At 40.6% G+C, this 14338-nt stretch overlaps 3 protein-coding genes across 8 annotated transcripts; 1 reads left to right on the top strand and 2 right to left on the bottom strand.

Annotated features, from left to right (window-relative positions):
- Positions 1-374: 374 nt before the first annotated feature.
- On the bottom strand, positions 375-10672 carry LOC6559528 (zinc finger protein 665). 5 transcript variants are annotated; one of them, XM_032735125.1, is made up of 12 exons: positions 10404-10672; positions 7575-7711; positions 7281-7369; positions 6382-6762; positions 5720-5880; positions 5451-5553; positions 5022-5346; positions 4796-4960; positions 4573-4720; positions 4384-4514; positions 3733-4324; positions 375-2123 (listed from the first exon to the last, which is right to left on the bottom strand). In XM_032735125.1, the coding sequence occupies exons 1-12, from the start codon at positions 10530-10532 to the stop codon at positions 1887-1889; spliced, it is 2598 nt and encodes an 865-aa protein (XP_032591016.1). In that variant the 5' UTR covers positions 10533-10672; the 3' UTR covers positions 375-1886. The 5 variants fall into 5 exon arrangements, with proteins under 5 accessions (XP_032591016.1, XP_001987300.1, XP_032591019.1 ...); XM_001987264.2 differs by having other exon boundaries at positions 5720-5856; XM_032735128.2 differs by lacking the exon at positions 375-2123 and adding an exon at positions 2977-3051 and having other exon boundaries at positions 5720-5856.
- A 731-nt stretch (positions 10673-11403) lies between these two features.
- Positions 11404-12022, top strand: LOC6559527 (probable 28S ribosomal protein S16, mitochondrial). The gene is made up of 2 exons (XM_001987263.2): positions 11404-11598; positions 11657-12022. Exons 1-2 carry the CDS (start codon positions 11482-11484, stop codon positions 11933-11935), a joined length of 396 nt encoding a protein of 131 aa, XP_001987299.1. The 5' UTR covers positions 11404-11481; the 3' UTR covers positions 11936-12022.
- Positions 11973-14298, bottom strand: LOC6559488 (receptor expression-enhancing protein 5). 2 transcript variants are annotated; one of them, XM_001987262.2, is made up of 4 exons: positions 14053-14298; positions 12533-12765; positions 12363-12462; positions 11973-12297 (listed from the first exon to the last, which is right to left on the bottom strand). In XM_001987262.2, the coding sequence occupies exons 1-4, from the start codon at positions 14201-14203 to the stop codon at positions 12236-12238; spliced, it is 546 nt and encodes a 181-aa protein (XP_001987298.1). In that variant the 5' UTR covers positions 14204-14298; the 3' UTR covers positions 11973-12235. The 2 variants fall into 2 exon arrangements, with proteins under 2 accessions (XP_001987298.1, XP_032591025.1); XM_032735134.1 differs by lacking the exon at positions 14053-14298 and adding an exon at positions 13306-13810.
- Between the last annotated feature and the right edge of the window lie 40 nt (positions 14299-14338).

Genomic DNA, 14338 nt, shown 5'->3' with positions numbered 1-14338 from the left:
TATATATGTCTGTCCGTTTGTCCCCTTGTGGGTATTTTTGCACTTATGTATGATAAAAGCAAACAAACTGATAACACTGAAATATTTACCAGATCTCAGATATGAGTAATTATGGAGTAATCTCGAGTGAAAGTGGAAAGTATCCGAGTTAATATATACAATAAAAATACATACAGTTACACATTCTTTTTTATTATTCATAGTCGTATTTTCTTTAAGGCTTACATATTAAAATATATGCTTAATATTAGGTTCATCTATTTATCGGATTATGTTATCGATTTACTTTTTGCATTCATTTAACGCATTCCTAAGTTTAAGGTATAAGGTTTTTGTTTATATTATATTTTTACAATTTTGATAATAAATGTTGTTTGTTGGTTTCTTTTTCCTTTTTTTTTTTTGTTTTGTTTTTGTTTTTGCCACAAAAAGCGTGCATTGATTGATGGAACTGCAACTGCGAACGTGTGGGTTTTTTTTTTGCGTGTATGTGGGTGTGTGGGCGTATGTGTGTGTCTATAAACTAATTGCTCTTTATTTTTTTGCAGTGTTTGTGGGTGTGTTTTGTGTCGTCGTCTATCATTTTGTTATACAACTAACGTTACTTACAGCTATTCATATTTTAATATATTTCCTTTGCTTTTAACTTTCTTTACTTTGCTGTCGTCTTCCAAGTTTAGATATAGTATGCTTTAGTTATTGTGCCAGGCACCTACTCAAAGTCTCGCTGACGGCGTGGGCGCCTAATCGAACCGGCTACAAATTAAATATCTCTATATGTTTTCTTCTTATTTAGACCTGTTTCTTTTTATTGACTTAAGTTCTAGTTGTAGAGTTGCATGTTGCATGTTGTTTAACTGATTTTTATTTTATATACAAGCTTGAAATGTTCGACAGCGAGTGTCTCTGTGTGTATGTCTCTTTGTGTCTGTATGTGTCTGTGTGTGTGCTGGACAAACGCCCACGATCACGCCCACAACAACATGATCGAGACGCTGAGTGCTGTTTCTTTTTTATTCTTTTGTTTTCTCGTCTATTTTACGTATTTACCATAATTATTATTTAGCGTGCCTAGAACTAAACGTAGTTGTTGTTATGCATAATAATTAGTTTTAATATATATATTTGTTTGTTTTTCTTTTTCTTTTTGTTTTTTTTTTTGTTTTTTTTTTGTTAAAATGTATACACAGTTTACAGTTAGGCAATATATAAATGTGTGTATACATACTTATGTGTGTGTGTGTGTGTGTGTGTATTTGTTTAAAATGTTTCAATTAAAAACTAATTAGGTAAAAACTTTTGCAACTTAAGACGAGGTTCTTGTTTTAGATGCGACCGACGCATCACGAAAATTTTAACAGGAGAGAATTAGTTATAGTTACAAATTAATTTTTGTATATTGATGATGTACATATGTATGTATGTGTGTGTGTGTGTGTGTGTGTGTTTGTGTGTGTGTTACGCTAGTTAACTATTTAGGTGTATATTTAATTAATAGCTAAACGGTAACTAAATTAATACAAACTAAGGGAATCGCTTATTTCATATTATTTGCCCAAGGATATCTCTCTTTCACTTTTAGCTGTTGTGTGTCGGTGTGTGGGGTGTGTGTTGCGTGGAAAGCTGCCCTGCTACATATTAATGCGTGTGTATGTGGGTGGGGTGGTACATATGTATAGGTGTCTGGCGGATTGTGTGTGTGTGTGTGTGTGCGGGGAGCAACAATCTTCCGCCTTCCGCAATTGCAATTGCACATTGGCTCTGAATATTTACAAAAAGTTACAACAAAAATGCTCAAAATTTACTGCGTTTATAAAATAAAAATTGTAATCATCATCATCATCTTTCCCTGGCTTCATCTGCTCCACTCTCTCTTTTTTTCCTTACTATTCCGCATGCATTGATGCCTGCTGCTGCTGCTGTTGTTGTTGTTGCTGCTGCTGCTGTTGGGCGGATTGCTCCTCCTGCAGGACATTTCGACAGATCTCATACTTGATGACCTTGGCATGGCCACCGGGCAATATTTGCACCTCCACCTGTGTGGATTGTTGTCCAGCGGCTGCTGCTGCAGCCGCAGCTGCTGCTTGTTGTTGCTGCTGCTGCTGCTGTTGCACGTCGGCCTCCTGTAAAAATGTGCAATTCAAAACTTTAGCATATTCAAACAAGAAATCTAAAATCTGACTTCTCTCTAACTCTCTTTCTCTCTCTGTCTCAATTTAAATGCAATTAATCAAAATAAATGTATAATTACTAAACTAATATATTACGCTCAAGCAAAAATTGAAAAGGATCTATCAAAATTGTAACGTGTTGTTTTTGTTTTTTAGATTGGAAATGGGAGTAGACAGATTAGAACAGAAAACTGGAGAATTTGGTAAGAAAAAAAAGAATGTACAGAAGTTACAAGGGTGAAGAGGACAATAAAAAAGAGAAGAGAAGACACAGGCACAGGATACACGCAATACACAAGAATACAAAAAATAATAATAATAATAAAACATAAATAATTATTGTATAAAACATATATAAATATAACTAAATACACATGACAATGAGACGTAAGTAAAATAATAGGCATTTGATATTAATGACAATTAGCCATAAAATTTGGAATATTTTTTTATTTGTATACACACCTAAAACGCGCACAGTGAAGCCTTTTTTGCGTACACGCGTCTTACAACAAATTTTGTAATGTAGTATTTGATCTATTTGTTATTATTTGCTTTATATGGATTTTATTGGTTTATCAATTTGATTTTCTTTTTTGTTCTTCTTTTTTTTGAGTCTGCTACTCCCACACAAACGCACAGGCACACACACACACGCACGCACACGCACACACACACACACACACAGAGACGAGACACTATTTTATTTTATTTAAATGGCAATCCGAATGTGTGTATTGTGTATGTGTGTATGATGTGTGTGTGAATGGGGCGAGTGTGTGTGTGGGTAGCTTTCTCTAGCATTTATTATTGTTCAGTTGATCTGATCGATCTATTTGTTTATTGTTTTCTTTTAGTAAGAAGTAGTTGGTACAACAAGCTGCAAGTATTCGAAGTTAAAAAAAGGTAATGCAATTATCATTTCGTGATTGTTTTTCTTTCTTTTTTTTTTTGTGATTTGTATTGGTTTACAGAGGATAATAATAAAATAAAAACATTAAATAACGCAATACAAGATGTTGAAACGAATATATATACAAATTTATATATATATATATAAGTGATATATGTAGTTGCAGTTGCTTTAATTAATGTTAACTTGTTTTTAAGCTAAGTTAATGTTGGACAGAGTTTAGATTTCCATAGAGAGAGAAGAGATTAACCCCGACAAAAATAGGCAAAGTTCTCCTCAGCAGACCGACTTTCCGACTTTATGAAGCATTATGTTTTTATTGTTGATCTTGATAGTTGTTCAGTTAACAATTGCTTGGTTCGTTAATAGCTAAATTAAATTGCATAGCTTAGGCACTAAACTAACTGCGCTCCCACATAATATATAAAACTAAGCCTAATCCAATTACAAACTAAGCCAGATTTCTTCTTATCTTTTTTTCTTTTACTTTAACACGAAGAAATGAAAGCAAATGGAAAAACAATCGAAATATCTAAATATATATATATATATATATATATATAAATATATATATTTTTATTACTATCGGGTTTGGGGTGGGTGTGTGGAAATTGGAGCTTAGGCTTAGGCTGGGCACACTTAGCATACCTGTTGCTGCGATATGGCTGGCTTCGTTTCCAAATGCTGGCGCTGATGCAGCATCAGATGATTCTTTTGGAAGAACGCCTTTCCACACTCGCAGACATGGGTGCGCACCGTGCAGCCGCCGTTCGGATGCCTGCGATTGTGTTGCATGAGGCCGTGCTTCGCGGCGAATCCCTTGCCGCAGCTGGCGCAGAAATGCGATTTGGGTTTGTTGGCCGGTGAAACGGTGACGACATGTTGTTGCTGCTGCTGCTGCTGCTGGATGTGCTGCAGATGATGTTGCCCGTGGAGGGGCATTGTGGGCACGGCGGTGACCACAGCTTGCGGATGCGTCGAATTGGCGGCCTGCACCAGTGTGGTCTGCGACATCACCTGACCGGTCGATGATATGATTTGCACCGGCACCGGACTCTGCCCAACCATATTCGGATTGGCCGTAACCACAGTGCCCGGATTTAAGCTGGCCGTACTCAAAAAGTGTCCCGGCAGGGCCGCTGTTAGCGCACACAAATCGGTCATCAGACTCTTGTCGCCGGTGTGCAGTCGCAAGTGCAAGGCGAGCGCCTCCCGACTATTAAACGCGCTGCCGCATTCACTGCAAGCCAAACAAATAAATTAGCCTCTTTATATCGAGTAAACTAGAGGATCACTCACCGGCAAACGAATTGTGGACGCGCCACGCCATTCGCATCGGTTGTGGAGACGGTGAGCAGCGTTGAGTTAGCCGGATTGCTGACAACGGTTATGGTCTGCGGATGTCCCGGATGATGATGCGGCTGTTGTATCTGCTTAAATATCAATTTAATTAACTTGCTGCTTTAACATGTGTCTATCTGCTTATACCTGTTGATTGGCTATAATGGTGGCGCTGCTCGTATTGGGATTGACGCCATTGTGCGCCGCACGCACATGCTGATGCAGTTCCGCCTTGGTGAGGAAACCTTCGCCGCAGCTGACGCAAGGATGCGCCTGCTCGCCGGTATGTACGCGCCTAGCCATGGTAAGGTAAATGGGATAAATTAGTTAAGGGACGACTCTCGCTGCGATCTGAGATCAAAGCACTTACCTCATGTGGGAAACTAGTGTGCGCTTCTGTAGAAACTCTTTGCCGCAAACGGTGCAGGAGTGTGGTATCTTGCCGTGTATGCGTCCGTGATTAACCAATTGAAATTTGCGTGGAAACGAGGCACCGCAATCAGGACAAACAAATGGATTCAATGAACCATGAAAGCTGCAAATGAAATTGGAGAATATGTAATCAGAGTTTGCCAGAAATTGGTGATTGGACTTACCGCGAGTGCATAATCAGATGGTTCTCCTGTGCGAAACTCTCACCGCATTCCTCGCAGACGTAGGGACGTTCGCCGGCGTGAAATTTACTGTGCGTGACCAGATGCCGTTTGAGAGGAAAGGATCGTCCGCACTCCTGGCAAACGAACGGTCGCTCCCGGCTGTGGACCCGGGAATGCGTCAACAGATGATGCTTGAGTGTGAAACTCTTCTTGCACTCCTGACACTGATATGGCCGATCCGTTGAATGCAACAGCAGATGCGTATTCAGACAGTGTTTGTGCGCAAAACTCTTGCCGCAATGTGTGCAAATATGGGGTCGTTCACCTAAACAAAGAGATGGCGGACAGGAGGAGTACGGAGGAAGGAGGAGATTCGATTAGACCTGCTCGTTGCATGAATGGGTAAGTGCTAGGAACAAGAACAACCACCTGTGTGCACGCGTGCGTGTGTTGTCAAATGATGTTTGAGCAGAAAGGATTTGCCGCACTCGTCACAACTGTACGGGCGCTCCTTTTTGATGGTGGCGTCGGTCTAAAAAAGAATATAGTCCGCAAGGTGAAGAGAGAGAGAAAGAGAGAAATGGAGACAAGTTGATTACTAATCGATTTCGGGGGGGCAGCATATCATTGTGTATATATAAGATATAATTTTTTTTGTGTATTTGTGTTTATGTGTGTAAGGTAAATGTTGGGCTTACTTCGCTGAAATGCATTGATTCCTGTAGTTCGGTCTTTGGGGACAATTCTAATGTGCCTGGCTCCAACTTTAAGTTGGGTGCGTCGCCCTGCGAGTCCTCGTTCTCTTCGAGTCCTTGTATTACTTTCTGTACTTGAACTGAAATACCAGGAAGTATGTCACCTAAGAGTGTTGTTGCACCGCCAACGGAACAATAACCAAATGGAATTCCAATACGATTGTTATCATCCAAAATAAAAAGAGAAGAAAAACACACAAGAAACAAAATCAAAATTACGAACTAAACGAAACACAAAAACTCTAATCAAATCAAAGTCAAATAACATATTAAAACACATGGAAAAACAAAGATCAAATGAAAAAATTAACGAAAAACCGAAAGGCTATAAAAATCGAAACAAAAATGTATGCAAATTAAAAACGAAATGCAAACGCAACGTAACGTGTCACGTTACGTAACGCAACGTAACAGGAAAGCAACGAGAACCGAATACCAGAAGAGAGAATACCAGTGCCAAGAGCAGTGTTGAGCAATTGAAGAGGATGAGGAGGAGAAGTAGGATCAGAAGGAGGAGTCGGAGAGAGGAGGAGTAGGAGCAGGAGGATCAGGAGCAGGATCAGGAGGAGGATAATCGAAACACAACACAGATTTGAGATGCTTACTTGGTGTCGCGCCTGGCGCCGAATGATGATGGTGCGCTCCGTCGCCAGCGTTGGTGATTGCTGTTGGGTGCGTCTGATGATGATGGCCGTGGCCGGCTGCAATGGCGCGCTTAATTAGTATCTCATTGCACTCCTCTTGGGTGAGATGCAGTGCACCAATAGAGCTAAAATGCGATTTGGCTGCCGCAGCGCTCGCCGCTGCCGCCGCCGCCGCCGATGTCAATACGGTTTGTCCAGTTTTGGCATCAACAATGCTGCCACCATTTGTCAATGTATGATGATGATGATGGTGGTGGGCCGCCGCCGCTGCCGGATCACCTCCTCCGCCCGCTGCTGCTGCAGCTGCAGCTGCTGCCGCTGTTGCCTGATCGACCAAAAGATCTAATTTGCGCCATAGCCGCCCGCCGCCGCCGCCATTTATATAAGATGTGATGGGTGATGGGATGGTGGTGAGTTGAAGTGTGGTGAGTTAAAGTGTGGGGAGTAAGAGAGTGGGTGGTGGTGGATAGTGGAAAGAAGTGGAGAGTTGTGGTTGATGCATGACAGCAACACAAATCGAGCGACAAACAGCGACAACAGACAACACAGAGAGACAGACAGAAGAAAGAGAGATAGACAGAGAGAGAGTGAGAAAGAGAGAGCGAGTGGAATTTAACATTTTAGTGGATCATTTACAGCGAGCGAGCGAGCGAGCAGACAGTAGCGAGTGGAGCGAGAGAGAGGGAGAATGATAGAGAAAGGAAGAGAGAACAAACGATTAGCGAAAGAACAAAAAAAACCCCTGCATGATAATCGATAATCGATAGCCAATAAGCGAGAATCGATTACAACCAACACATCAACAACGCGTGCAACACTAATTATTTGATGATTTCTCAAAAACAGACAAGACCACTTACAATTCTTATCGAGCGAATTTATGCTCAACACTTGCTGACCAGAGTCCTGTTTTTTGACCACCGTCGATGCGGAGCCTGTGGTAATTACTCTGTGAATGGATAGATATAGAGATAGAGATAGAAGAGAGTGAGAGTGTGAGAGAGAGTGAGATCATCGAAGCAGACGAGAAAAAAAACGTGGGCTTATTAAAGCTTTTACTTCTTTTTGTATTTTTTTCTTTTTTTTTTGTGAGCTTCAGTTTAATTTTTAAGTTTTTTTTTTATTTTCAAGTTTGTTGTGTTTTGAAAACGCACCTTTGTGTTCCGGGCGCAAATGAGGAATCGTTCACGACGAACATGCGACGAACGACATTGCCCTTATTGCTGGAGAGTGCGCCCTTAACATCCTTTTGTACGGCCAATGATCCATCCGTGGATAACAGATAGGGCATCTAAAATGGGTGTGTACACATTGTTTTTTGTTTTTTTTTTTTGTTTCTTTCAGTATTTAACTCAGGCTGGACTCGGGCACAAATACTCGGCACAAACAAACGATTGAGATGATGATGTATTATTTTTTTGTTTAATGGAGATGTTAATTCGATTTTGATTTCGATATCGATTTTTTACTTGATTTTCTAGATTGTTTTGGATTGTTTGGTTTGCTTGATTGATTGTTCAATGTCTGTTGTTAGTTTTGTTTGATTGTTTGATTCATTGATTGATTTGTCCCCAAAAACCGAACAGATTACAGGAAATGCAAGTGCAATGTTTTAATCAGCGTGTATTGTTCAACACTGGTCGCCGCTGCATAACACATTTTTTTTTGTAAATTTTAATTAATCCAATATACAAATAGTTGTTGTGGGGGGAGAGGGGGGTGTTGGGGTTGGTTAGGTAATTATTAAACTAATTCTATGCTAAATGATTAGTACAAGAAAGTACAGTTGCCACTGCTATTATTGGTTGATAGTCTTTATGTATTTTTAATGTTGCGCTTTGTCGTTCTTGTTTTTTCTGTTTTGTTTTGTTTTGTCGTGTTCATATTTTGTCTTATTAACACGCTACACCTGCGCAGCAGCAGCGGTGGGGCAACGGCAACAGTTGATAAAGAATACAGATACACAGATGCCAAATGAAAGGGAAGCAGCAAGCAGCGGTGGCAGCGGCAGAGGTGACGACAGCGACAGCGGCAGCAGCAGCGGCAGAAGAGCAAGAAGAAGACGAGCACACAAACACGGAGGAGGCAAACAGAGCAAAGCGCGCGCTTTTTTTTCTGCGAGTGTGTGTGCGTATGTGTATGTGTGTGCTATTGGACTTTTGACAGTTTGAGTTGAGCGCCAAAACGTAAGCAAAGTGTAATCAAAACACACGCACGCATCGCACGCACACCAATATATGGTCAACTGGGTGTGTATGCGTTCATCAGAGCGGGAGACAGAGATAGAGAGCGAGCGAGAGCGTCGCTTTCTTTTTTTAGGTGTGCGTGCGTTGGGCGTGTGTTAGTATTGAAGATTTAACGAACGGCGAATTGACGACTGTCGCACACATTCACACACAAAATGGTCGCCAGCAGAGCGGCGCGGCGAATTCAAACACAACGAAACTTCGTCGACGTGTGCATGTGTGTCTCTTTGTATGTGTGTATTCACAATTGTGCGCAAAGAGGCAGAGAGAGACAGGCAGGCAGGCAGGCAGAAACACAGCGAAATAGGGTTGCACTCTGTGTGATGCCAAAGCAAAAAAGGGACTGCCAATTGTATAACAAACTTGTCCAACACAAAAACAAACAAAATTAACAAAAAAAAAAGAAAAGGCAACACGAAAAATAAAAATATATGCGTGATTAAAAACCAATATGCAATAGATGTATTTTAGAATTAAATTAGATTAATATATATATCTGTATATGAAGATAATTATGGTTACTTATCGACTACCATTCGATGATTGCTGTTGGCAACAACGCCATACTGTAGCTTTCGCCTCCTCTAGCCACACACACAATTAATAATTGCGACCAGTAATTAAATTGCCATTACCAGGGAGTAGAAGTTGCAACAATCAGCTGCCACCGCAGCGCAGCAAAAGCAACGTGCGTATTTTTGTTTGTTTGCATACAACAGCAAAACAAGATACATACATGCATACGTAGATACACACGTACATACATAGCATACGTCGTACGCATACTTTTTACAAATACCAAATTATGAATGTTTACGAATGAAATGGAAACGAAAAATTTTTGTATAGATGTATGGTAAAAGAATTCTAACACACTCGTCGCTCGCATTCGCATGACCAACGCAGTTACATAAAAGTATATGTAGCTGCCTGTTTTTTTTCTCTTGTATTTGGGCCTTCACGTACGTACGTATGTATGTATTCATGTGTATATCGTACGACGTGTATACGTGTATACATACACGCGCACTACCCTGCATACGTATACGTACACATATATATGGCCGATGCACTTATACACACAGCGTGGCAAACCAACGAGTGAGCGAGCGAGCGAGCAAACGACGTAGCTGTATCTGTACTAGAGATGGCAACGTGACACAAATGCTTGTCGCTCGTTAACCGATTATTATACATATTAGAGGGAAAACTATTAAATATATCAAGGAAAAGCAAAATTAAAGTGTACCTAAGAGTATAGTATGTATGTCTATTGATTGATTGAAATGCTACAATTGTTTTCGTTGCTGATTAAAAATCGTGTACAGCTTACACATGACATTTGATATTTCTCTCGTGATATTTGCTTACACGACCAAGTCATGTGACCATCTCTAAGTAGTATGCTTATGTGTATGTGGCGCTGTTGTTAAGGAAACAACAGCGTACAAAGGGGAGAGCGGTAAAAAGAGGACACAACACGATTCGCTGTGGGAAAGCAACAGCAATATTATTACGTGGGTGGCGGGGGGAGAGAGGGGGTTTGGCGCTAGCTAGCTCGTTGGGTCGATCGGTTATTTAGTAAAGCAGCTTGCACTTGCAAAAAGCACTCGCATTCGATATGTACGAAAATACAAATGAAAAAGGAATACGAAAAAAAAAAAATATAGATGCAACCAAGGAAATTATTCTATGTATACATACAAATTGAAGATATAAAATGTTGGCTCGACTTACCGATTCCCCACTGACAGTGTAGTTAATATTTGGCGATATCTCCAAAACTGATTCTGCGGCACGGTTGCCGTTGTCTGCAAAACCCCAAGTGTAGCCGAAGGGCGGCGGATTGCTCTGTGCAGCGCACATTATAAATGAAGCAAAAAGCAGAAACAGAAAATGTGGGGTGGGGAGTTGGGGGGTAGGCGAAAGAGAAAAAAAGCGCAAAATTTCCAAACGCAAATTGTAATTGCACTTTTCTGTTGCTTCTATTTGTATTATATATGTATATGTATTTATACAAAATCACGTACAAAATACTAGCCTCCTGCTGTACGTCAAACGTCGCATTTAGATGCAATTTGCAATATATATTTTTTTTCTTTTTTCACTTTTCTTTTTTTTTTTTATTTTATCGCGACAAATATGCGACGAAAACGAGCGACGAGTGCGGCGACGAACTACACACACCGAAAAGAAAGTCAACTTGCTTCTGTGGCTGAGGCGGGCGCCATTTTTTTCCGTTCCCTCGAAAAATTCACTTCGTTGGCGTTGGCGTGCTTCTTGCTGCTGCTTTTTGCCTCAAATTCGATTCATTGATAAGCGCACTTTAGCATTTGTCTGTCTGCCTGTGTGTGTGGGTGGGTGGGTGTGTGTACGCGCTATTTATTTATGTGCCGTACTTGCAATTAAATTTATAAACAAAATAATGCACAGTTTTTTTTTACCCCCAATATATAAATTCACAGACACAGACACCACTGAAAAATTCCTTAGTGTTCGTGTTCGACTGCTGACGCCATTTTGTATGATCAAACAGTGTGTACACACTCACTACCCATAATACCCAGAGTTGCATTACCACAATTATTTGAAAAACGCAAACACAGCGTTTTTCAACACGAATTTGAGGTCCTTGCGTTGCTGTCCTGTCAGCGGGCAGCATTATTAATCAAAGAATTTTGCAACGATTTAAATATTATAATGGTACATTAATCGATAGTCCGTTTGTTGATAATTTATCGATAGGTATTGTGGTAGTGCAGTGTGTTTTCATAACACATTTTGTTTTTTGGTCAAGTTTTGAATAGGTTTGAAAATGTCCTTGTCACCAGCCAGTGGCATTGGTCGCTTCTACAAGCACTCCGCCAAAATAATACGCTTTGTGCGTCTCGGCTGTGCCAATCGGCCATTCTATCACATTGTCGTTATGGAGGTGAGTCTTTCATTGGACTCTTTGAAGAGTGTGTAATAAATAAATTCATACTTTACAGCGTCGCAAGAACCAGCATCAGCCTGTCATCGAGCAGGTTGGCTCCTACGATCCCATGCCGAACGAATCCAACGAACGCCTGGTGGCTCTTAACACGGAACGCATTCGGTTCTGGCTGGGCAAAGGTGCCCACATGTCGGAGCCGGCTGCAGAGCTGTTGGGCATCTCCGGTCTACTCCCGGTGCATCCCCGCACCTATATGACTGCCTGGCGGAATCGGAGAGCAGCTGCAGAGGCAGAAGCAGCAGAGACTGAAACCTCCAAGGTCGACACGGCGTAGTTTTGCATTAATTATAATTAAAGTACTCAATAAACAGTTGATTTTTACAAAAATTTATGTGTAACAAGCCGAGAATTCCACTAAAAACACATAGTAATCATTATTAAATGAGGCGGGGATTGCGAGAACCATGTGGCATGAGCCCTATAACAACAATTATTGAGTACAAATTTAAAATTAAAAGACAATCCGTGATACAAGCGAATTCAATTTTTTGTGACATTCCGTCGTGCCAGCGGAAGCTACCAATTGCTCAAGGAAGTGAGAAGTGAGTGAGAATTGTGTGATAGCATCTTCATTTTAATCGTTCTTCAGCACGCTGCCGGCCTTCTTCATGCCATCATCGATGATCTTGTCAACAGCTTGAAAATGAAAGTAGAGTTTCAGCATGGTATTGATATCTATAAATTAAATATAAATCACTTACAAGCATGATGCTTAAGGAAATAAGGTCGCACTAGCTTCTGGTAGATGATCTCCGAGCCATTGTTCTCCATTGGGAGCATGCACCAAATGAGGAAGCCGCACTGACGAGAAGTACAATAATAGCAAATTAAAATAAATTGTTTAATTTAATAATTAAAAATTGCTTCTCACCTTTAAGAGCCAGTAGAAGGGTATTACGTGGGTTAGCATATGCGAGAAGAACTCGATGACTGTGAAGATGCCGAAGGTGACCCAGTAGGTCAGCCATTTGGTGTCATCCAGCTTGGTGCTGGTCTCAATGGCATGAATCGAGACATACGCTGGATAAAGTACGCCAATAATGTTGCACAATAACTGAGCGCCATAACCAAATATCAGATAAAGTCCGCAAAAGACAGCAGCACCTATAAAAATTACAAAATTATATTGAATATTAATTATTAGTAATTACTAATTAATGCCTATTTTATTTTTAATCTGACCATATCGCACAATGGGATTCACTTGGAAAATTTGAATTAGTTTTTCTTCCAATGCCTCGAATGCCATGATCTCAATCTCTGATAACTGAATGCAGATGTTGCACGTAGTTTAATTCAAAGACGATTGCCCTTTTTGCAGCCCGTGTGGCTATTATTAACCATTTAGCTCTTGTCATAAGTTGATTTTTGGCCACGCGCATTTCGCCCATAAATTAGGAATTCTGTTCTACGTCTACAATTTCTATGATCACAGATTGCCCAGCTGGCCAGTGTTGCTTTGCTCGGCGACGCATAATTAATGCTCTCCTTTGCATATTTAATCGCACTGAATTATCGTTAGTGACGTCACAGACTCAACTAATTAAATTCGCGCTCTCCAACACACCTTACCCATGGGCAGAGAGATGTGAAGGTGCCGACAGATAAGAAACAAACGCTGCTGATTCACACACACACACTCACCTGAGCCTATGTAGACAAGGGGAACTCGAACATTTTTACGCGCCGCCTGCCTTTGTCGAATTTCCATCATGTAATCCCAGAGCCACATTAATATTGCGCTTTATAACACACTTAACATGCTTAAAAACACACTCAACACACATGTATATATGTATGTGTATGTGTGCACACCTGACCCGACCTTTTAATTACACACGTGTGCTAAAACAGAAAATCGCCACGAAAGCACAAAGTCGAAGTTGAGCTTAACCTTTGGATTAATTCATTAATTATGTGGTTTTTAATAATATAATTTTGCAGCTGCTGCTGCTACGACAGAAATTACGCTTCTACACGCAGCGAGAAATGCGTTGTGTGTGAAGTAAACAAAAGAAAGAAAAAACATCAATAGTTTATGGAAAAATATGTGGAGAAAATACAGAGAGACTTTGACTTTGTGTGTGTGTGAATCTGTGTGTGCTGAAAAAAGTATGCAATTGCTGTAGTAATGAAAGTAGTCAATCTGCTATTCTCGCATTGTGATTAATTTTCGGCGCCCGCATGAAATGTTTTGTATATGTTTGCCTTGCTATAATATTATAACAGGTTGCGGTTCCTATTTATAAGTGTCACACAGACAAAAAATAAACCCCACTTAGTCACGCCGCGTAGCCACGTATTATGCATGGAGACATTCTAATTGCTTATTGCGACATGTTTAGTTGAGTTTTCAGCTGGAGAATGAGTCTCATTAGGAGCAGGACTCACCAAAAAATATTTTAGATCTGTCGATGCCCGTGCGCTGCTCGACCATATCTAGTGGTTTTGTCCATGGCTTGCTTGAGTCGCGCAGCGAGTAGTCCACTGTTTGCTTGTAGTTTTCAAACCATTGCGTCACAAGTGAGAATTGGGCGGCCATTATTAACTTTGAATTTCTGAAAATAATTGATTTAATGTGCTTCGCCGACTAGTTACACCAGCGTTCTTTCAATATTTCGATGCCAGTGTTTACTTTCGATAGTACGAACAATCGACCGACCGCCACAGCGGCTCA

The sequence above is a fragment of the Drosophila grimshawi genome, unplaced genomic scaffold, assembly GCF_018153295.1.
Source record: "Drosophila grimshawi isolate 15287-2541.00 unplaced genomic scaffold, ASM1815329v1 contig_1369, whole genome shotgun sequence".
Taxonomy (NCBI): domain Eukaryota; kingdom Metazoa; phylum Arthropoda; class Insecta; order Diptera; family Drosophilidae; genus Drosophila; species Drosophila grimshawi.
The sequence above is the reverse complement of the archived record's forward strand: the minus strand, read 5'-3'. Positions and strand labels throughout refer to the sequence as shown.